This window comes from Anser brachyrhynchus, assembly GCF_964034855.1.
Source record: "Anser brachyrhynchus genome assembly, chromosome: 6".
NCBI classification, from domain to species: Eukaryota; Metazoa; Chordata; class Aves; order Anseriformes; family Anatidae; genus Anser; species Anser brachyrhynchus.
In genome coordinates, this window is record NC_137700.1 from 42063131 (window position 1) to 42088006 (window position 24876).

General features: G+C 42.8%; 1 protein-coding gene across 3 annotated transcripts in view; it reads right to left on the reverse strand.

Annotated features, from left to right (window-relative positions):
- Positions 1–24344, reverse strand: part of ADAM12 (ADAM metallopeptidase domain 12) — a 182082-nt gene extending 157738 nt beyond the window's left edge. Inside the window, exons 1-2 of one of the 3 annotated variants that reach the window (XM_080598272.1) lie at positions 23854–24344; positions 7432–7565 (exon numbers count right to left, since the gene is read on the reverse strand). In XM_080598272.1, the coding sequence (XP_080454398.1) occupies positions 7432–7565; positions 23854–23971 (252 nt within the window). In that variant the 5' untranslated portion in view covers positions 23972–24344. The other 2 variants (XM_080598274.1, XM_080598273.1) reach the window with 2 other exon arrangements.
- Between the last annotated feature and the right edge of the window lie 532 nt (positions 24345–24876).

The following is a 24876-nucleotide window of genomic DNA, read 5'->3' on the forward strand; positions in this document are numbered from 1 at the left end:
TCTGCAGAGCCCCATCGTATACAATTGCTGGCAGAGGGAACCCGGGTGGTACGGGGAGACAGAGCTCGCCCAAGACTATTATATCACTGGCGATCTTCACTGGCCAAGTATGACAAAATTCCTCCCAACAGCTCGGCGTGATACAACCTCATGAAAGGGAAATTCGCCCTACTGAGGGCTCCAAAACACTAAGGGGGCTGGGGTATGTGTGGGGGAAGCTGGCGGAAGGTTTATATAAAGCTCTAGGTTTTCTCTTTATTGAAGCAGCAATCTCAATACTATCTGCTATTTATATTGTGCTTGAACTATCCCACAGAACTTTACAAACTTAACACACTGTATCACTTAAGCTAAAAATGAAATGGACCATTTTCTGGGATGAATCCCAATTGCTTAACACTTCCCAGTATGCCCAAGTGTTTCAGGCAGGAAATGAACACTAGTGTATCTCGTTGAAACCAGGGCACTGATTCAGTGCAGACAGAGAAAAGAATTTCGCCTACTCAATCACCAACACAAACTTTTTATTGGTGGTCCCAGCTTCAGGAATTTATCAACCCTGTAGATGCTGTGTAAGATCCAGCAAGTCCCTAGAACCAGGGTGCACCTCCCAGTGTTTTGTTTTGTTTTCATTTCGGAAAAGAAATGATAAGATTGATCAATTGGTTGAACGTAGGTGAGGCACTGACTGAGAAGATGTTTACTTTTGTGAAGACCCTTTCTTGCACAAGACGAGGTGATGGGGAGAGCTTGAAGCTGCTTTTTCTCACCCAGTAAAGCGGTCCAGCCCTACTAGCACAGCTGTAGAAATTCAGTGAGAACAGAGGAGGCGACACAGCCCCTTTTCCCCATGCACCCCACGCCAGACCTGTGTGGCAGAAGAGCCATTGAACAACTTTTTGACCCCATCTCAGGCTGGCTTTCCTGTGGCTGCACTGTGAAAGCAGCTTCAGGACTGGGAGAACCTGGGCATTTCCTTCCCAATAGCTTCCACACAAAAATCATGCTATTCCCGAATTAAACAAGTGCAGAAGTGTTATTAAATAATAGAGCATATATTTTTTAATTAATTAGTTCTCACAGTGGCCCTACAAGGCAGGGCTATAGGTATAATAAAAAGCAAAAAAATAACAGATTGTTTACCAGGCAATTAAATTAATGACTAACAGGTTACTAATTAAAGGCTCAATAAGCAGATGTCCCAGAGAACTTTATCAAGGTTTAGTGCAGTTTCTCGCACCACTGAGGCTGTCCGTGCCAAGCTGCATTCCCAGCTGATGACACAGCCATAGCAGCATGCACAGCTCTGCCTCTTATATTCGATACTCATGAGTCATAAAAATATGGAGAGGACTATAAATTCTGTTTATGCCTGTCTCTCTTAAGATATGTAAAACAACTATGTAAAAGAGCTATGAAAGCTGTCCTCTCAGCCTTCAAAGACTTGTTTAAGCAGCGCTGTATGATTCCCCTTAATACAATTGTCTGGAAGTCTAAACTTTGGTAATTATTTCAAATGAAAAAGAACAGCAGGAGGCTCTGTTGGAGGGAATATAAACAATTATCACTTGCACGAAGGCTATGCCAGTTATGAAATAAACTTGAATGGGTTTGCTCTTGAAAAGACTGTGCACTAAATTAATGATCTGACATAGAGGGCCTCTCAGCTGTACTCCTTGCATCAATCTCTGAGTTGGAGTCATGCAAGAAGATGGTGAGGTGCAGAAAAGAGGGGAAATGTCAACCAGCATGGAGATCCTGCTAAACTGGGGTCTTTCCACTGGGTGCACAAGAAACTTCCTAAGAACACTGGAGGGAGTGTGCACACATAACTCAAGATGATGGGCTGGATGATGGCAGACCGTGCCTGCTCAGCTAGTTTGCAAGAGAAATGCAGCAAGGCAAGAGCAAAGGATGGGATCAAACAGGATCATCTCTGTTTCGCAGATTCTGATGAATTCTTAAATCTCCAGGATTACTGCTGTGATTTTTAAACAAATTTAAAGTTTCTTCTTGTTCCTTCCAATGACTTTTTTGTTTCATTGGCGGTAAAACCTTTGTTCAGCAGGTGTTGGATTAGGAGCTTATAGGGAAGTCATGCAAAAAAAAAAAAAAAAAGATGTGAAAAGAATCAGTGTAACCTCTGATATGTCTGATAAATCCAGAGAATCATAAAGATAACTAGCAACTGTCCAAGGACATGATGCTTTTACAGACAGCGGAGAATTTCACATCTAGATTCAAGTAATCAGTGTCCAAAATGACATATCGATGATCAAACTTCTGATGTTTGTTTACGAACACAATCTGTAACACGATGCTTCACAAATGAGGCAGGCAGAAAAGCCGCTTCTCTGCGAGCTCAATGGGATGCAATGCATACTAAGCAGTAAGAAATGGTAATATTCTGCCACTTTACGTGCAGAATCTTTTGGGCTGTGACAACCATACAGTTAAAAACCAGAAGAAATATGGTATAAGTATATATTTATAGATGGCCTTCATCTTTAGCTTTGAATTTCATTGCTAGAGTTTATATTCAAAGTGTAACATAAAGCCAAGAAAGAATATAATGTTGCTACAAGAAAAGGAACTTTCTGTCTTTTCATCTTCCTTTTCTCCATTTTTGAAAACACTTTAAGATTTCAATCCACAAACCCGATTTAAAGCAGCCCAGCCAGAGGAAGAAAACTGAGTCACTCTAGCTCAGAATCTGGCCTTGAAATCTTCAGCTTGGCGAAGCAGTTTTAGCCTTCCCTGAATCCGTTTTTCCCTCCCCCCTCTCCCCAAGGTAAAATGAATTTCTGATATAGTTGGATTTAAAAGTTGTGAGTGTTGAACACAGTTGTTCTTCAGCAGGAAACCCTCTGCAGCTCTCCCCATTCTCTGCCCACCACTGGCATCTTTCTCTCCTCTTGCTTGTCTCTAATCCCAGTAGAAACAGACCAGAAGGCGCTGGTGTGTGGAAAGCCAGCCAGCACCCACTGCCAAATAAGAGGTCTGACTGCAAGCTGGGGGAGAGGTTGCTTTTCCAATATACCCTTTGTTTATTGACATCAATGATAGTACTTTAAAAAGAGCCAGGTGAGACTCACTGTGATACGAGCAGATTAAGAGTCTAATCCATTGATAGGTACATCGTGTGCATATAGTGTCTCATTGCTAATTATTTTTAAGAAGTTGCAGACTTCTCATTTGCTCATTGTCCCCTATACGTGACCAAATTTAATACTAAAAAAAAACTATTTCTCTGCACTATTTGAAAGCAACCTGGACTGACAAGTTGCAAACTTAAAGCAACCTAAAGGACTTCAGGGCTCTCCAGCTTCATACAGGGCTTTTCAGAAACCACACTCAGCTGCATGCTGCATGGCTATGAGTCCTTCAATACCTGCCCAGCTTCAGCTGCATTCAAATTGATCTTTATGGATTGCAATCATAGCCTGATTGGAGCATTCACATGTGTATGGAGCAGTCTAATATTGCACTCAGATAGACACAAAGATCAGAATTACAAAAGTATGTGCATAAGCAGTGAAAGATGCAAAGCATCACCCAGTAAGGAGAGTTGCACCTAACATGCTTGTAAGGTTTTAGAAACCTCAGAGGACTAAATCCTGCAAGAATCAACATTGTGATCATATTTGAGTCCTTGCAGGTGCCAGCAATGACATTACTGATGCTGCATGGCCACCACCAGAGAAAAGAACTGCACTTGAGTGACAGATGATACCAAACTGAGGAGAAAAGATCTGTGCTAATTTAGTATGACCTCAAGACTCTACATTCACCTGTATAATCAATTGTGTCATAAATGCACAAAAAGCCTTCAATTTCCCAGAAACTTCATGAATTTTAAGATCTAGACGGAGCGCTGGTTAGAGGAGAGAGCGCCAAGTTCCTTAACAAGATGTTGCTCCAGGAGAACAAATATCAGCTCCAGGCAATGCCACCCTGGGATGCCTCTCAGCATTACAACGATTTCACATCTGCCCTGGAAGGTCTCTGGTACTGGGCAGACACCATTTCCCCACATTTATAACCTTTTAAGTGTAGAAGTGGAGCCAAGAAACCCTTAATGCCCATGTAAAATACCTCCCACCTAACACCTGTGTCTCAAAGAGAAGGCACGTGCTTTGAGCTCTGGTCTGAGGCGAGCACCATTACCTGACCTACAGCTCCCGTGATGCAGGGATCTGGCACACATTAACCAGTGTGTGTCCCTAACAGGGTGTGAGGATGAAAGCTGAAGCCAAACAGATGGTCCTCTAAAAATCTTCCCTAAAGTGTTCTGTGTACTAAAACATCACTTACCCAACTCTCATCAAACTTGGCTTGATTTTTAAGTCTTGAGCCAAGTTTGAAGAAAATATTCAGCTGGGAACAAGTGGGGAAAAGAGTTTTTTTTTTTTTTTCTTTTTTTCCTGCACTCAAATAATACAAAAATGAAAAAGAAATTGTTCAAACCTTAGAAATAAATAAGAAAACCAGAACCCAACCCTTTTGGGTTTAGACCAAGCCCGGTGAAAAGAGTTGACACTGAACGCAGAACTATGAACAGATGAAAGAGAGAAATGGGAAGGGAACTGGAAGTAGGCATTTAGCATAATGATCTATCAACACCTTCTATAATGCACACAAAGTTTCGGTGAAGACAGAAATCACATCTGCAAAGAATATGGACAGCTATTGTTTGAAAGCACACAGCGACCTTGCACAACATTCAGGGCCCTGATTGTGCAGTCACACACCCACGAACAGTTACTCATCAGTAGTCCTGACTAGCAGCAACTGGATACTTGAAATAGTAGCCACTAATTTTAGCAGCGTGTGCAGAATTAGCAACAGAATATTATACCCAGTTAACAAAGGAATGTCACTGGGCACCACTCAAGTAGTCCAACTGAAAATTATCTAAATTTTCTGACTTCAGCAAAGGATGCCAGAAGGGTTAACAACTATCAACTAGATGAACAGAGTTGTACAGTTGCAAAAACATGCATGTATTTCCATAGTACATTCTGTTAATTATGTATACTTCATTTTTTAAATGTACATTGCTATATGAAGTGTTTGCATGAACATATACATCCTTTCAAACTGGAAAGAAAAAGATGGCACTTCTGAACTAATACTACCATGCTAAAATCCTGATCTTGGCCTCTTGTAATTACAGTTTGAGAGGGGTGGGGGGAACAAAAAGAAAAAAACAAAAAAAGCAGTCTGCCCAGCAAATGATAGGTTCTCCCTTGAAACAAAGCACTACATTTATACTTAGGAAAACCCAAATTCTTCAAATATAATTTGATTACATGTCTGATTTTAAAATTGGATTTTTCCTACCATTAATTTTAACCGTCATGCTTAGATAGTACCTATATCATTACATATCATTAGATGTCCTTGAAAAAGTATAGCTTAAGTGTATTAAAATAAAACTAGGTTACAGCTAAGTAACTTTTTTTCCCCCTTTTCTTTCAGTAAATGCAATTTTAATCTTGCTAGTGAACAAGACTGTTTGTGTGACTAGTCAGCAGGACTAGTGTCAGCAGAAACAAGACCATTTTTTTTTTTGCTTCTGTTCTGCACAGTGTACTGCACAGAAGGCCCTCGAGAAGAAAGTCATTAGCTTAATAACAATTCATGACGCATTCTGAACGAGATATTCCAACAGATATTGCAGTGACTCCTGGGGTAAATAAAAGTATGGTTTTATCCTTAAGATTGGCAAAAAAGGGTATGCTACACTAAATGACTAGCATGGTTTCTAATTGTTAAGCAAGAGTATTTACAATCAGAGGATTGGAGAATAGGGTTTTCATTGCAAGGCAATTATCTATACACAAATAACTTTAATACTTTGGCATTTTTATAACCACTACATTATTTATTTTACTATATATTCTATTGCAATACCATTCCCCTGGTTACAAGTACTTTGTACTTTTTATTTTTACTGCATTAAAATTAAAATAAAATAGAGGAACACTTTGAAATGAGCTGAAGAACAATAGGTCCTACTTAACCATTGAATTCAACAGTATTTAGCTTTTATGCTTTTGATCAATATTTATGTGACAAGCTATTCATTACTCTTCTCTACCAGTTTAATGCTGTTGTTCTTCCCACAGCCTGATCTGCACTTCTGTGCATTTAATTTATAACAGTTTCCATGGAAAAGAAGTATTCAAAGAAAAAAAAAGTGCTGATACAGCACGTGGATCTTTCTACCAAACCACAAATCTTTTCTAATGTTCATCTTAAACTCAAAGCAATTCTGGGAAACAAATTAATGATATAAATCATATTATCATTGCTCACATAAAGATACTCTGTTGTAACTCTTTCAGAAAGCTACAGCGAGTAGCTAGAAGAACTTTGTAAGGAGAATGCCTGTTTCTAATTAAATGATCTAAAAATAGAGTTGCACATACATCTAGGACCAAGCCATCTGTGTTATCTCTCTAAGATAAGCTATTATATATCCACAATGATATCCCTTTCATCACTGCAGATATTCAAACCAGGGACTGGCCTTTCTCTCCCATTTAGAAGGGTGAAAGCAAAATTTTCACCCAGAAAACATTTTCTGAAAGCCAGACCCATTGTCTGCAAACTCTTTTCACACCTACTTCTGTCAGTCAGCCGCACAACTCAAAGCCATGTCCCTCAGACAGTGGCAGCAGCCGAGAGGATTTCTCTGTGAAACACTTTCCCGATGCAGCAAAGAAAGTTGTTTCTAATGGGCTCTTCAGGCTGTTTTCAGGGTTGCTGTGCAAGTTGGATTTAAGTTATCATTTTAACTGTTTAAAAATTTAACTTTTCTCTTCTCACACTGACTAAATAACAATATATAAAGGAAGCCGGAACAACAGTGGACCTAAAAAGGTGGTTTGGAAAGGCTGGGTAAGAGATTCCCCTGACATCCTCAGTGATAATAAAAGCAACGACAACTTGTCTTCCAAGCTTGAGCAGGAGGCTCTGGAGACAGAAAGCAGACCTTTTCTCCTAAAAGCAGCCACCCATATCACCAGCCAATGGCTGAAGAAAAAAAGGAGGAAAGCTTATCAGGGTCTGTCAAGATGGGGAAACAATCTCTGTTCTTTGTTGTTGTATTATACAATCTCAAGCAATGTATGTTAAGTTCATTAAAAATATGATTTTCCTTCCATTTCTGCAATCAGAAATAAGAATGCCATTTTACAGTATAAAAACAAACAAACAAAAAACAACAACAAAAAAATATTAATTTCAAAGACCTCCTTCATTTTGTTAAGTTAGGAAAGTAAAAATTGTTGACTGCAGATCCTCTAGTAAAATACAAAAAATATGCTTGTAATAGCTATGGTGAAGTAAGCACATTAGTTTCCCCCAAAGCCTTCTAGTTGTTATACAGCTCAGAATAAAATAACAGGCAAAACAAAGCCTAACCTTTGAATAAATGCTGTTTGCTGGTCTCCACTTTTCTCCATTCAAAAGGACGGGAGATGTTATCTCGTAATCTTTGGGCGGGTCCTTTGGCATCAGCTGTCTCGAGGACTCCAACTTGCTGTCCACATTCTCACCTGGAACAGGGGGAAGCACTTTGTGATTAGTAGGGAGCAGCATCTGACAACACGAACCTTGTCATTTAAGGGACCTGGCAGCCTACTTTAAAAAGCAACAATTTGGGAAAAACATTAGACATTTAAACAATGTGGGTTCACACAGTCATTGTCCAAACAGTCCAGACAGTTTTAAAACTATGTAGGTAATTCTTGTTCCATATACCTTGAGATAAGCAAAAGTTGCTATTATTTATAAAGGCATTTTCATATATTACCCTCACCTCTTTTTACTAAATAACTTTATATTGCTCTTAAGAGTCCCATTCAGAAACTATGGTGCTCGGCACTGCACAAGCACAGGACAAAGTGAGGAACAGAGATACCAGGATGCAATGACCAGGAGTTGGGTCTCAATATTTGAGTCAAAAATGTGGAGAGGTATTAGCACTGGCTATTTGAAGTGTTATGTTAATAAGGAGATTAAGGATTTTTTTTTTTCATTGAAGATGACAGCAAGAGGGAATGCATTATGTGGTTGTCATTTCAGTGTCGTCATTAAGAGAGCGAGCAAGCTGCAGGGATTTAAACGAGATAAGACTTTATCAGGTCTATTTTCCAATAATTAAGGTAAGAAATTCATTCATTATTCATTCTACTCCTTTGGTCCCTTGTCCTGCATCTCTTCTCCCCATCTCTCTTCCCAGATTTAGGCACATTGAATCCAATCCAAAGCAGTGGTGGCAGAAAGGAGGACAATGTCCATGGGGTGTAACTGGAGACCTAATTCCCCTGGGATGAATGAACCCTGTCATTGCACAACACGTGCTCCAAAGGACCAATGATGATCCCAAATTTCCCTTTATGTCTTTCCCCATTTCTGCAGTGGAGATGCCTGGTCCACATGCTTTGTGAATCTGTGGTAGCACAGATATAACAACCCTGCTTCAGGTTCCTGAAAGCTGCAGGCTTATCGTACGATAGATTTACCAGGCATAATCCTAGGTATTGAACACTTTTTAACACACCATTTTACTCTGGAAATACATGGAAATATGTGGTTGCACTCCATTTGAACAAGTCTGAACTGAGTACGACAAAAGACTGAATTTTACTTATCTTAGTGGCCTCAGCATTTCTGTATGGACATGCCAGGAGGTCATGAAATATTGAGAATCCAATAACATCAAGGAAGCACACTCATATTAGAAAAAAAAAAAAAAGCCTGGAAGAGAATATAAACTCTCACTGAAATAATGCTCTACTCCCACACAGTCAGATTACTTCAATTCACACTACAATGTCAAAAAGCTATTTGCATGCAACATTTATCAACCATTTCTCCTCTCACTAAACATACTATTGGTATTATGCCTCTCCGAGCAGAGTCCTGAAAAACAACCAACCAGCCAAACAAACAAACAAAACAAAACCAAAAACCCTAGTAAAAGGCCTGGAAATGGCATTGAGGATGAATCTAGAAGAGAAAACGTGGATGGTTTCCAAGAGCCATGGGAAAGTCAGAACACTGGTGGGGTTTGCCACACCAACCAACGTGCTGAGCCCTCTGGAGCACTCAGACCCCATGAGGATAAGAGCTGGGCCTTCAAAGGTGCTCTTAAAATGTATCCTGTATTTTCAAGCATGCTTTTAAAAATAGACTTTCCCTAAAACAACAGCAGAAGGCTAAGATTAAAAGATCAAGTGTATTGGGGAGAGGAAAGCTGCTTGCATTACGGCTCTTCCCGCAGATAAAGGGTTCTTACCCTGCCCTCAGCAGAGCCCAGGTGACAGGGGTCCAGCAGGATGCAGTGCCAGAACTGGGAAGTGATGCTCCAAACCCTGCAGATGACTGAGCTCACCCCTGCGCAGGGGTACGGGATACCTCCTCACCTGCCCTGGCGGGTTTAATTAATAACTATTGAGACTGCACAAAACCTCACTGCTCTTTATTCTGATGACGAGACATGAAGCTCCCCTCACAGAAGAGAAATTTATGAAGCATATCTCAGAGAAATGAGGAAAGTTTGGCTCTATCCCTAATTTCTTTTCCTCTTCTTGGCTCACTAGAGCAGTCTCAACTATATGAATTGAATGACTCAGGTCCTTGTATTATTTTACAGGATTTGCACTCCAAAAGCTCAGTGCAGTCTAAGTATTAAGAATCCCTACGAGCATACTTCTCCTCCCACAGACACACTGTCTGCATCACTTCCACAGCCTTACAGTGCAGATGCAGCCAGATACCAGGAGGCATCAAAGTCTTTCCTGTATTCCTCTATGTGCAAGTTGCCTTTCCTATTAATTCTGCAAAATGTTAACATTCCTACGTTGCCCAAAACAAAAGAAAAAGGGAAGGGGGAGAGACCAGCATTTGTGCACAGACGTGTTACTCCCTCCTTATATGCCATGGTCCAGAAAGTGCAACCGTGATGAAAATATCACATGAAAAGGGAATCGTATCTACACAAAGTGCAGTTCAGTATTGCCCCTCCTACTTCTATTATTCGGGATCACTTACATGACAAAGTGATGCTTGTGGTGCATAAAGAAGCAAGGTTACAATGAGCAAATTTAATCTTACACACATGCTTATTTATGGGCACACTGGAAAATGCATATTGTGTAGAAGTGTTGATAGTCTGGAGACAGACATCAAGACAGGTTTATAGGCAGCAGTAATATCTTTATTGGGAAAGATAATTTATTCGGGGGAAGCAGAACAGACAAGCTTTAGGGCTGGCAAACTCTTCTGAAGCCGTAGCATTTAGAAAATACGAGATCAATTTCTGTCTAGATGCTTTCCTTCAGCTAAACATTTTGCTGTTTATCTGGATGTTTTTATTTAAATTATTGCATGTGATAAAAATCACAGCTTCCTGCAAAGGCAGAGAAAGCACTGCGTCCGAGTGGTGTGGCCTCCTTCTGAAAAGCCCTTAAGCACATGCCCAACGTTATGCATTTGCTCAACTCCCAGATGTCCTCAGTGTGAGGACAAGTTACAGTTTCTTTTGTAAATGAAGTAGTGATTTTTTTTTTTTTTAATTTAAGGTCATTATATTAACGTACTATGCATATTTCTGAAAGACTACAAAATCGAGAAACCTGTATAACAGATAGGCAAACTTTAGATCAGACTTTCAATATAAAAACAGGGGGAAGATTTAAAAAAAAAAAAAAAGTAAATCTTTTATGTAGGATTCTGAGGTCTGATTGCAAAGCTTTGAAGAATGCCTTGCAAAAAACAGGGGATCACAGCTTACGATGAGTGACCCCCCCATACCTATCTGAGATGGGAAAGACGACAGCATCTAATGGGCCTCCAGACCAGCTGGAAAATAGGACACAGTCATGAGACTTACGTAGAGAAAGACTCAAAGTCAGGAAAAGGAAACAAACAAACAAACAAAACCCCACAAACTTAATAGAGACAGGCTAAAAAAATATATAGGCATAGAGGTTGAATTTGAAGCGTGCTGGAAGTCTTGAAAAAATGGGACAAACTGGTGTGCAGTCCCAGAGCAGCCCCAAATCTGAGCTGTGGTTTGGGCTTCCTATTTGGTAGGAAGGTGGGATGGCTGCTGGAAGCCTTGGAGAGTTGAAGCAGTGCCCTTGGCCCTCACCTCAGCCCAAGTGGGAAACACCAAAATTGTCCCGGAGAGACACTTCATCAGTTCCTGGATGAACAAAACACATTTCCAGTCCTCTGCTGGTTATGGGCCACCCATTGCAGAGCGTCAGGACAGCCCTCCCAGAGAGCTTCCAGGAGAAGAGTGCGATGAGATGGAAAGGAGGATGGGATGGAGGTCCATGCCTACAGAGGGTTTTGATCTCCTTGGTCACTTCACATGAGCTCCCAGTGCCACGGTTCTTCACATGCATGGATGTGCTGGTATTTCCTCTCTGCCACTCTTTGTTTCTTTTACCCATTTTCATTAAGATTTAATTGAAGCTTCAGCCATTAGAGCTGTTTGCATTACATTTATAAGGAGGCTTCTTCTCTACCGGGACTCTTGGTATTGCAGCAATATGAATAGTGTAATAAGGGAAATCAGAGAATTCAAATTTCAGTAACGCGTCATGAGAGGGGAAGAAAATCAGACCATCTGCATTATTAGAGGCTTTTATTGGACCCAGGTTTCCTATCTTTTGAGTCACATGCACCTTCTTCCTCACCTACTTATTTTCCATTTCAGTGAAATTCTGCCCGGTTCCTCCTGACGCAAGCTCGTCTCCCGCTTGTTCACATGGAAAACTTCACAGTCGGGTCTATCTGTTTTCTATTTTCAGCCTGCACTGAAGGTAATGTTTTTGATCCACATGCGGCCCACAAGGTGGTGTAGAGCCCTTTATCTTTTTTTCAGTAATATAAAAGACACTTTGTACAAATAGCAAGATGAGTAGATGTTATCTGTCAGTGACTTTTGTGTTGCTTACACATTTTTCATTTGCGATGTACTTCTACAACTTTTCGTCTTTGTGCAATATCATGCAAGGACTTGTTGGCCAAGCAGTTAAGAATAGTTGTCATCTTTCTCTTTGTATTTCAGTTCCCCCAAGCTCTGTGCAAAATAAACTCCACGCATGTGATGTGACATCTCTGTTTAACAGCCACTGCCTCCTGAAGAAGCCCAGACACACTTCAGATTCCCATTTACTTAAAATTAATACGCTTTTAGTCAGGCAGCACAATTTATTCATCCTTATGATAAACAAAGAGGCGAGCGCTCCCCAGACCGAGTGGCTCTGGATGAGATGGGCTGGAGGGGGAGGAGAGAGCTGCCTGCCTGGAGCATGCATCCCTGCTCACGCTGCTTGTGCATGGCATGGCGTGGTAAAAAGCAGCCAGCTGGGGGGCAGCTGGTGCACACCACCCATCTCTTAACCTACAGCTTTATGATAAACCCAGCCCATGGCTCTGTGCTTCCTTCCTGCAGCCCCTGCACCCATCACAGACGTCGCCCACTCCCCAGTGCTGCAGGATGCCTGGCCGCAGCCCCAACTGCAGCCCCCCAAGCACTGCACACTGCCACCAGCCAAGATAAAGGACAATAAAAAAGCTAAATTAAATTATCCTCGTGTTGCCTTCCATATTACAAATGGGCTTAGAGTTGGAAGTTGCAGCCTATCTACTTTTTCTCTGCAACAAAGCAGCTAATCACCGGAATAATCTCAGGATAGGAAAGAGTAATAGACTTGAGCAACCTTTCAGCAAACTGAGAGCAGCTAATGGCATTGCTCTGTATCACAGGCTTTGGCAATGTCATGGAAGACAGAAATGGCATCCTTTATCCATTTCCCTCCTCGTTTTCTCCAGCTTCCTCAGCTTAGCTTGCTGCCAGTGGGACCCATGATTTAGATGGGGCATTTCTGGCTATGGATGAAGGGGCTGGACCAATGGCTGCCTCCAGCACCCGCCCAACCACTGGCAATCAGCCTTGTCACGTCTTATTTGGGACAGCCCTGTTATCACCTCCAGACTCAAAATACAATTATTTAATCCATAATTACCAAGCTCACACACTGAGAATAGAGGACCAAGCATTTGCCCTTCCAAATGGGTATTAACTTAGGAAAATTAAGAAGGGGATGAAACTGTCAGGGTGTAGGGATTACCCACCAAGTACAACTCGACAACCAGCCTGGCAAAGGAAGGTTTCTACCAGCTTCACGAAGACGATGCATTAGGATCAGTCAGTATTTCCATCAGCAACCTTTACTCAATGTCCTCAAGCATCCTCACATCTAATGCTCCAGGTTATGAGATGATGTCTGCACAGAAAAGGGCAGGAATAGCACAAAAGGATCCAGTAACATGAAGGCTGGAGCAAAGTGTTGACAAATGAAACAAGAAGGACCTGTACATGATATTCAATATAGGAACCATAGAGTACTGGTATCATATGAAGCAAATACAGCCCTGGAACAATGCATCAGAAGAGGTGTTTCCAGTGAATACCAGACACTGAAGTTACCAGTACAAGCACATCTGGAATAGTGTGGGCATTTCTTATCACCTGTGTTCACAAAGGATGAATTCAGCCTGAAACTGGTGGATTGGAAAGGCTGCCAGGGCAATCAGGGAAGTGGAGAAGACTGAATTGCAAGAGGATAACTAAAAGAATTAATTGCATAACCTAGAAAAGCAAAGGTGACAGGGCCCATGGTAGTCCTTCAGCTTCATGTACCTCTTCTTGGTGTTTACGTCACCAGTGATGATGTATTTATAAATGGCAAGAGTATAAAGTGGCCATACACAAAATTAGATTGCAATATAAAGCTTCTGAGCAAATAAGACCACATCCAGCTCTTCTGAATCAAGAAAAAAACAAACAACAACAACAAAAAACTTGCTTTAAGTGGAAATTATTAGTATTAGGACTCAGATTATATTACACACACACAAACAAGAAAATAAAATTAAATATATCTCAACTATCTGCCCAGGGCATGGGGGGGTGTACTTCCTGTTCTCTATTTCACTACATCTTCCAGCAAAAGCAAAAACATTACCCAAGCCGTACATTATCCAGGCACAGATCGCAAGTTTTGCTGATGCCATCTTCAGGAATGGCACTCTCTTTCAGATAGGAATAATAATACATTGTCACTCATAATAATTCAGATTATATTACTATGTAGTAATAAATATTAAAATGCTGAAAAATAAAACAATCCAAGAATTCCAGTGCACAGTGGTTAAAGAAAGCAAGCCTTGTAACTTGCATAGGATACAATATGGAGCAGCTTGCGTTAAATTCAACCGTCTGTCCTTCTCAAATTTTACACTAAGCACCAACAGGAAGCACAGCCATCCTCCCAAAAAAGGAACAAAAATCAGAAGCCCCACCAGCCTGATTTCACCCCATTACCCTGCTAACAGCACTTACTCTGCTTTAAAAGAGTACATGGTGTGCCAGACCCTGCCCTCGTCTGTGTGTGAGCACAAAAGGCTGAGCAAGGTTTGACTGCGCATAAAATAAAAATCTTATCTCTTGCAGTAAAGTTTTTATTAGTTCTGAACCATAAATTACCTTTTAAACTAACCTTTGCACATCCGAGCAATACATTGATTCTCTCCACAAAATCTAGTTAAATTAGTTCTTTCATGGCCTGCCTTGAAAAATAATTATTAGAAAAAGCCAGCTAATGGTACCCAAAGTTTTCCTGCTCTCACTCCTTCCCCCTTCCCACACCCAAGACCTCAGGCATTTAAACACAAGTAACTTTCAAAAAACATTCCACGGATCTTCTCGGGCATGAATCTTGCCTTTTCTTCACATTGCAAAATTACTTCTCATGTACCAGATTCTTAGAACATCAAAAGTCAGCACAGGTCTTTGCTGAACCTGAGCACAGACAACAGCAAGATGACTCCACGCATTTCTGAGTTTAATTTTCTGCTCTTCCTGTATCTAATGAAAAAGGATCCTCTCTCCAGCCTGACAAGTTTGTCGACTTCAAGCTAATCTGGGTGTGATTTTGCAGCATGTCCACTTGATCTTTCACACTAAGCAGCTTCACAAGAACTGACCGCTCAGATGAGAAATCGGAGTTTGAGACACTGATTCCCTTTAACTAAACAGCCTTAAAAACATGCTTTTTAATATTTCAGTTTTATAATTCTAAGGACTGTCTCCTGTCATCACTTGTTCTTGCAGGAGTTATTCCCTTCCTAAATCCAGTTCTGCAGAGGAAATAATCTGCAACAGGAACCAGCCCTCCCCCCCCCCGACATCCCATAAACTCTGGCGAAATCACGTGTGCAGCATTTCAACGTGGACACGGGAGTGAAAGCTGCAAATTGAAGGTAACTCGCTGTTCTGCGCCAGCAAGGGCTGCTGTGGTCAGTGTCACTGCGCGACCAGCTGGACAAACCGGTGACACATTTCAAGGCGAAAAATAGAGAGACGGGGAAAAGAAAAAAAAAAAAGAAAGAAAAAGAATATGTTCATTGTGAAACATACCCCCTAAGCAGTTGGATCATCTTAATCTTCAAGCTTCTGTAATACAACTGTTGGAAGGCTCTAAGTCTGTGCACAATAAAGTGCTTTATTCAGGGAACCATATGACTCCATCAGTCATTCAAGCACATGTTTGGCACAGATTGAAAGTGAAAAGCATAGCTAAGTCAAATATTTCAAAACTGAACTTGTCTTTCTAACACACATGGTTTATATATTGGTGTAATATCTATATAACTTTTCAGTTCTCATATACAGTAATGTCATGGCTAAACTACAAAATGATGTCTGCTGCACTCGGCAGCGTTGCACTTCTTTGGAGTTAACACATGTCAAAAAGCCGTTTGCTAGAAAATTAAAAGGGAACTATCACACTTGACAGATCCTCAAGAAAACCTTAAAAATAGCTTTTGTTCTTTCTAATTCTTGAATATCTACCCCTCAAATTAGGATGCTGCACCACTCTCCGCTGGAGAGCTGTGCTGTAACAAAGCCAGGACAGCCAGTTCCTTCCCTGTCATGCACCCGAGATCGGTCTTCTCCTCTGTTTGCAGATGAAATATTGCTCATCATACAGAGTTACCCCTGCTGATGCAAATGCGATTAAAGCAATCTTGGGAGAGCACAGTGTGATTAAAGCATAAGTAATGCGAGAAGGATTTGGGCTCTCATTATACAAAATACATATTGAAATGCACTCAAGGAAAGAAGCCAGTGTATCTCAATATCCTCCCTGTTCTCCAGAACAAAATGTGACAAGTGGAGTTTGGAGAACATTTGCCACCGACTGCAGGAGGGGGCAGGGAGGCTGCAGGACATTTCAGATGGTGAAAACCAAGCTTTATTACCGGGTATAGAATATAGACGTATACTATATTTAGGAAACAGCTGTCCAGCCTCATTTGCGATGTTGTTGTGTTTGACTGAGGAATTACTATTCAGGACCAGTCCAAAGACAGAGCTGCTTTTTTTCTTCTAGAAGAGAACATTTTGAAATTTGGGAAATTAAAACCAGAGCAGCACTGAACTGGAGGGCACGCCAGGTGACGGGTGGGTACCCCAAGGTTCCCCTCTGGAAGAGCTGAGTGCTTGATGTCTGCAGGAAAGGGCAAATTATAAATGCAAGATTCAAACCCAAAGCAGCTTTAAAAAAGAAGCAACACAACGGCTTTGAAGAACCTTTGTCCTCTTACTGGAAACCTTATCTTAAGCTTGCTTTGTTTCCAAGTCCTGAAGCACACCATATAAAATGGCCTGGCCGTTCTGTTTCATGAAAACAAACAGAAAAGCACAAACAAGAGGTAAAAAAATATCGAGGGTTGCACACTACCTTTCACACAGGCATTTCCAGGATGCCATAATGAAGGATGTCCTATCTTAACTCAGCATCAGCCCAGCACAGGCGCTACTGGGGCACATCTGCTTCTTCCTAAACTGCTGCTCCCTCCCAGAGGAGGATCCCAGTCCCAGAGATCCCCATTCAGATTATAAACTCAGCCTCACACCCTTCAGCATCAGAGAGGCAGCACCTAACAAAAACATTTATTTGGGTGGAGAAATAATAACGTGTGCTTTACAAGAACAGACACAACCGCACCACAGAGCTCCAATGTCAAAGAAAAAAAGTAGAGAAAGTGAACATTTCACTTTTCAGTGATGAGTCCACATAATTAAAAGAATACCCAGATCCAGCATTCCTCTCCAGCTGCTGCTCTCCAAAGAAACTCTACTTTCCACTGAATAAAGTTCAAAATTACTCCCCAAAATACAATTTCCTCTCAGTCTTTTAAAAGGTACTGGACAATCCTTTTTTTTCCCCAATGATTTAATAGCCTCCCTCACTGAATACAAGGAATCCTTAGTGTAACCGTATTGAGGGAAGTTCTATCCTGTATACAATATACAATCACCAGTGAATAAAATTATTGAGTGGGAGTTTGAATTGTCCTCGTCACATGCACACAAATCATTCATTCAGATGTTCTCTGGGAAATCACACTGAAAGCAGAGCAAACCCAGCTGAAGCACATTTCAGTATTAATTTAGGTGAATGTTCTTGGGAAACCATATGTGGTTCTTTCCCAATCCTAGCAAATGAGCTACTGAGCTGAGGAGTTAATATCCATCACGCGTTTTTGTTTGTAAGTCTTTGTTTGTTTGTTTGCTACCTACATTATACAATGGAACAATGAACAACTAAGTGTGCCCATGCTAACATAAGCTATTACCAAATTTTGTCATTCATCTTCCAAAAAAACAGGAAGAGCCATGAAAACTCAGGGTTATTTGACGTTCTTGAAGCCACCTAACCTGCTCAGGTTTACATGTGCAACCTTACAACAAACGTTGCCATAAGCACCGCATTGGTCCATAATTCTTGACTTTCACAGCTTCTTCATGAGATGAGACAGGAGTAAGGAACATTTATTCTTATTGTTTCCTTGGGGTGGGAAGAATATCCAGGATATCTTCCCATGTCACCAACAGGGCTTTGTTCATCTGACCTACACATCCTCGGATCCGTTCAGACAGATCCCAAATGAATAGCACAGAAAGTTGTGTTAACACCAGGTTGTACAAAGGAGCCACATCCATGGAGGTGAGACAAGTTATCACGACTAAAGATCAGACTCACAGACAAGTCTTTAAATATATCACTATTTTGTATAATGCAAAATAGACAAGCTCCTACTTTCCAAAGGGTAAAGAGTTCTGCAATGACACTGCACTTTCCCCTCAAACACACATCTGTACCCAAAGTGTCTCTTCTGTGGGATGCATTTTCCTTACTGAAGAGGCAATACATGAACCCATAAATACAATTTCACTTGAAATGTTTATCTCATGCTTTAAAGTCTGTGTCAAAAGGCACAAGCAGTTTTTAGCCTGAATACAGTTCTATGACCCCCAGTTCACAAAAGAACATGAGTCCAAACGAGATGTTATATCCTTCCCGAGAAGTCGCAGGGGCCAAATTTCATTCCCAGCTATAGCTGTCATAGCAGTGCTCTCAGTGGCAGAGAAGGAATGCAAATTAGACTTAAATAGTCTAGAATTGCTCTCCTGCTCGCATCCTCTAATCATGGAAGTAACAGAGGACCTGCAGCACGCGTACCGACAGCACTGCAGAGTAAGGACGGTGGTGATGCCCAGCTCCACGTGTGGCCAGGCCCATATGCTCACCTCATTCAGTGTAGCATTATGACAAAGTCCAGATTTTTTGATTATTTTTTTTTTTACATCACTATACCAAAACAAAATCCCATAAACACTTGGATTTGGTGATGTTTATGTTCCGATATGTTCTTTCAAAGGTAAGCAGTCACACATGAAGTTTATTTCTCTTGCTTGATCAGCTGTTTCCAGAATTAGAAAACATTAAATAGAAGCAAGAAAACAGCAAACTTTCACCACTGTCAGGAAAATGTTTTTCAGTTAATGCATCTGACATATACCATTAGACTAGATTTGTAAGCACTGACACTGTTTGTCTTGACAAATATCTCAGAATAAACTAGCTAAAGATCCTTTTGTGCCAAATTCTGCATCCAGCTTTTTACGCCTTGCAGTGTATTATCCAGCATGCATAACAGGCCATGAAACATTCCACTTCTCGCCTGATTAGATCATATATTTTGGATGAGAAAGGGTATGTTCATCCAAATGATGGTTTCATCACTTTGACTAAGTGGATGGACAACCTCTACCCCCGGTCCAACCCAATATTTCTCATCCTAGTTGCAAATCATGGAGGAGAGCAACACCATTTATATATTGTATAAAAAAAGTTAATTAAACAACATGAAGTGGCTTAACAGAGGAGTAAGGATTCCTGATTAGATGATGCAGCTGATCAAGTCACTTTCTGAAACACCAAAGCCAACACCACACTCAGTATCAATGTGTTCTCCAACTCTTATGTGACACTAAATAGCTAATGCTGAGAACATTAACTCATTTCAGCAAATACCATTTGGCCTCTTCCACTGTTAGTGAAAGGGGGGGGAAAGAAAAAAAAAAAAAAAAGTCTTTCCCTCAAAGAAAATGTTTCCTGTACAGTTTGACTACATATTCCTAACACACGCCTCCCGTGCACCTCAAGCACTTTTTGCAGTGCTGTTGTAGCAGTGCCTACACACCAGTGTGAATTCATAGACATTAGGGTAACTCTGCACTTTAACATCATACCTTAGACAACATTTTTCTTCATAATTTTAGCAGTAGGCTCAGTACTACACGAATCCCCCAATAGTAGGTTCACCAGTCACTTCATTATAAAAGACCATCACAAGCTTAAAAATGCAGATGAGAAAAAATATACCAAAAAAAAGGCATAAAAGTACTATTTGGAGATAATGACAATGCATTGCTAGACTGGCCAAAGTTACAAGCATTACCAGACAGATAGGCACCATCTAGCTGAGCATCCAAATCACAGCTGGAGATAAACAAAACCTCTTGAGTCTGAAGTCTACTGAGAAACAACACCTTTCCTTGGGTATTGTGTGACCCGTTTATCAAAAAGACAAGGATTTAATACAGCTCACAGAACAGTTTGGGTTGAAAGGGACATTTAAAGATGCCCAACCCTGCTGCACTGGGCACTTGAAGCATTTCACTCTGGTGTTCACCAGAAAGAAAAGAGATTGTCCTTTGTGCTCTGCTGTCCTAGAAAGAACCAGCTGCAACTCTTTAACAGATTTAATTAAGCCATGCCTTTTTTAATCAGTTTGCAATAGATTTGCCCTGGTCACTCAGCAGGGTAGAAGAGAAGCCTCTGCAGGTGGGACTTAGACTTTTGGTACTGTAAAATTTTGGAGATGACACGCGTTTGTCCTAGGAGTAATCTGAAAGGACAAATGAAATGCAAGTGCATGCAACATGAAGAGCAAAATCCGAGCTGGTACAGAGTGGAGGCAGCACCCAGCCCGTCACCCTGCCCCAGGCACATCCTCAGGTGCCAGGCTCAGCTGGTGTGAGCACCCTGTCCCTGTCCCCTGCTGCTGCTGCCCGCCAGCTCGCCGACAAAGTGAAGCCCAGCTGGACTCCTCAGACAAATCGCACTGGCAATATGAGACATGTGAAAAACATACAGGCTGCCAGTGATAAATCTGCCAGGATTAGGATATGTGAGGTCTGAACGAGGCTGGTGGCAGACCAAATAAGCCCTTATGTGAATTCAGCCTTTTTAAAACAGAATTTTGTGATCGACAGCATCGGCGGCCGCTGACGGTGGAAGCAGCAGATAAACACAGGCCTGGGCCGCCGTGGTCGCTCACGTGTTGTAGGAGATTCAACTTCTGTGCCGTAAGCAAGGTGAAAAGCAGCTGAAAAGCAGCCCATCAGCCATTAGGCTGAGGATGCTCTTTGTGGCTGGATGCGACCTTCCCAAAAATCTCAAGGAAAGCAAGAGACGAGAAACCACCAGCTGCTCACCAGCAAACGTGAGAGTTAAGGATGTGAAAATGGTTGGAAAAGCAGGCATAATGTCCTCAGCTGGTGTATTTTGGCTGGGATCTGTGGAGCCCTGTGGACGCAGAGAGCTCGTGCCAGGCTATCTGCAGGGGAGCTGATAGGGATAATCGTCAGACGAGAAGGTGAGTATACACAGACCATAAATATCTGCCACATAAGGTCCAACAGTTTGAAAGAAGACAGTGTTTGAAAATGAGTTTGAAAACAGGGGGCATGTTGAAGAGATCAGTGTTAAAGCACAAGACAAGGAAAGTTATCTCCTCCTGTAATTTATTTCCATTACAGCCAAGGCACTTGCAACCAGTAGCAAAAATAAAACCCGGCAGAAAAGTTATTTTAACTGAAGGTGAAGAATTTTGGACTGCAGTTTTAGGGTTTTCTTTTTTTTTTTTTTCTTTCTGCTGTTCTTGCAGCTAACACCTAATATCTAAAAGAGATTTACAAGGCTTCCCACACACACTGATACAGACTTTGCCTTTACGCACCATCACCTCATCGTCTGCCCTGTAGATAGACACACAAAGGCCTTGACTCTGCAAAAAGCTTACACAGACACTGAATTTTAGGCATTTGTCTAAACCTATAAGATTAGATCTTAACTTTCCAGACATTATCCCCCACTAGGATAACAAAGCAAAACTAGCTTTCCTATCTTGTTGAGGCCGGTACTTCAGTCAGTTTTCCATGTCATCCATGGGGTCCTTTCATGCAGCAGCCAAGAGCTGGAGATCTTGGCAACTGGAAAATGCAATTGTGAAACCATAAAAATTGGAAAGGAAACTCACTCTGAAATTGAGAGGCGAGGCTACTTTTACTTGCCTAGCTCCTAACTGGGTAATTTCTGTTTAACACGAGAGCTGTCGCGTTACCTGTGCCTCTTGCCTTTTCAAAAAACAAATGCATCTCAAAACTGATTTTCAAGGTGTATCATAGTTCCAATTTCTGTCTTAATCTCGAGGCATGTGTTGCTGCAAAAGTCAGGCTGCCCTGGCAGCACCGCAAATCACGGACACCAGGCCCGGAGCAGCCACGGCGGTGGAGCCAGCTGAGGTAGAAGTCACAGGGCTTCAAAGCGCCCGGAGGAGATGCGTGCCAGCACAGCTAAGAGGGCTTTTCATCACCGGGCAGCTCCGCCGGGTCTAGCAGCGTGCGGCTGTAACTTTCAGCACCTCTGCGACCAAGAAAGCAGCACACGCTCTGGCAAGGCTAAAGCTGTTCTCTACTTCCCCAGGAAGAAAAAAAAAAAAAAAGGAATGAAAGGAGAGGCTATTTGCTGAGCACACTGGCTGCAGATCCAAAAGAGCAAGTTATGGACATGTAATGGAATGGAGCAGGAGGGAGGTAGCAAGGAAACCGGAAAATCCGACTGAGCTGCAAGGGTCACTGAGCACCACTGTTGCTCAACACCTAGCGTAAGGACAGGAAACTGATGTACACTTCAGGGAGCTTAATTCATCAGCACTAACGTGACCTTAGAGACTCAGCTTGGCTCTTAGGGAATCCCAAAATACAGCCGATGGGGTTTCCACCGCCGCTCACCATTTCTCGTCTCAATGTTAGATCTCAGCCACCCACAGCGTGCCTTTAATTTTATTAGAATGTCATTACTTTGGGGTATGTTCATTTTTTTCATTTCTTGGAGCACCTCACCCCAAACCTTCCCGGGGCAGGTAGCCAGGCGTACCCCATCCTAGCGTGCCTCCATCGCGTGGAGGGGCTGGTCTGGCCACAGCAGCTCCCATGGCCAGGTCGGGACACTGGTGCTCAGCCCACCCAAAGCCACCCCCTGCCCATGCAGCGGGCAGGGGCACCGTGGACTGATGGCTCTTCATCTACCTGAGACTTTCTGCAGCCTTTCTCCCCAGGGTGCTGATGCGGTGTAAGGAAAGAAATACAAATGTTGAAGGACAGAAATTAAGATCCCTCACAGAGGCAAAAAGTTTCAAGTCCCATTCATCCATTAATCCTAGTCCCATTAATCCCAAATCCCATTAATCCTAGATAAATGTATCAGCTTGCTCTGCCTGTCCTAGGATGTCAGTGCTCCGGCTGACATGTGGCCAAGCACACCTCTGCCTTTCTCCTAGCAAGTCCAGAGCCAAAGTCCCAGAGAAAGTCTCCGTGCATACATTTGGAGACAAACAAACATGCACAAAGTTTAACGTTGCAATGAAAAAAAAAAAGACCCAAGACGAGTTCCCAGTAACACTCAGAGATCTGCGCGCTCTTCAGCGCTGTTAAATATATTTATAAGAGAGGATCTCCCTCCCTCTCTCGCATGAAATATGCATTGTCAGCTGCTGCTAAAGGGAGAGGACAGGGCCCGGGGCTCCAGCGACTCCCAAATGAGCCCCGGAGCTGCTGTGCAGAGCCAAGTCTCTCTTTCTCGGCTGTAAGAGGGGATCACAGAGCTGCAAACCATCCCTGCAAACCGAGCCACCGCTGCCTGCCTGCGCTCCCTTTGAATGAGCGGGGCGGCGAGCAAACTTTTCTCCGGCAGGGCAGCTCGCACCGGCAGCTTCCCGGCTGCAAAAGGGCTCCGGACCCCAAAGGAGCCCCCGCACCCCGCACCCAGCACCCCGCACCCAGCACCCAGCCGGGGGCTGCCTGCGGGGCTCTGACCGCTCCGGGACCGGGGGTGGGGGGTGTCCCGGGACGGGCCCCCCAAGGGGCAGGGAGGCCTCTAGGGGAGGGAAAAGAAGGGGACAGCAAAGCGGGGAGGGCTCGGGAGGGGTGCGGAGGGGTGCGGAGGGCCCCCCGGTGCTCTCACTTTGTCCGGGCGGCTGCTGGCGTCCCCGTAAAACGGAGCGTGGGCTGAGGAAAGGCTTTGCAAAGCTCTCGGTGCTCACGTCCAGCTCTCGGTAACTTACCTTGGGCTCTGGGTGATGCTAAGAGGAGCCAGCTGAGGCTGAGCAGCAGCACGGAAAGCCGGGCTGGGGGGCGCGGAGGAGGGAAGCGCCGCTGCTCCGCACGGAGCCGCTTTGACATCTTAGCCCAGGCTGAGGGAGACAAACTTTCATCAGCTGGGGCTGGAGAGCAGCACCATAATATACGGTTACGGAGAGGAGCGAGCCGGGACTCAGGATGTGAGAGATTTCCTGCATGCAGTTAACTCCCAAACCCCTCCTGCTCCCGCTGCACGGGCTGCTGCGGAGCCCCGCTTTCTTAGGGGGAAAAAAAAAAAAAAAAAAGTTGCTTGGCTTTTTCTTTTTTTTTGCTTTCAAAGAGTTGTGTGTGGTGGTTTTTTTTGGTGTTTTTTTTCTTTTTTTTTTTTCCCCCTTTTTGGCAGGGCGGGATGCGCTGACCGTTGCAGCGAGGAGCAGCCTGGCCGCGCTCCGCTCGCCACGGAACAAATGAGGCCGCCCCTGCCGGGTCCTAGCGCCCGCCGCCCCCAGCCCCGGGCACCCCCCGGGCCCCCCCCAACCCCCGGGGATCACCCCCCCCCCTCCCAACCTCTCACCCCGAGCCAAGGTTTCCCCATTTTCTGCTGCACACGCAGCCCTGGCTGCTTCCTCTGGAAAGTCATCTGCATGTGTTAGAGCTCAGCGATTATTTATTGGTTTCCTAATTATTTCTGGTGCCTCCAGAAACTTATTTTATATTGTTTTTTTAAAAAAGAAACAACAACACGCCCACAGAGTTGCCAGATGCATTTTTTAAAATCTTCCTCGTTCAAATTATCATTACCGACTGTCTGGGAGAATAACCAAATACAGATTATCTAATCCTTGGTGTACCACCAAAATACATATAATGCCCACATGTTGTGCAGAACGCTGCAGAGAAATAGCAAGAAAGATCCCAGTCCTGTAAACCCTTATTGTGCAGTTTTGCTTTTTATTCAGTAAGATTCTTCCCCAGTCACACATTTTGGGTATTGATACTTAGTTCTG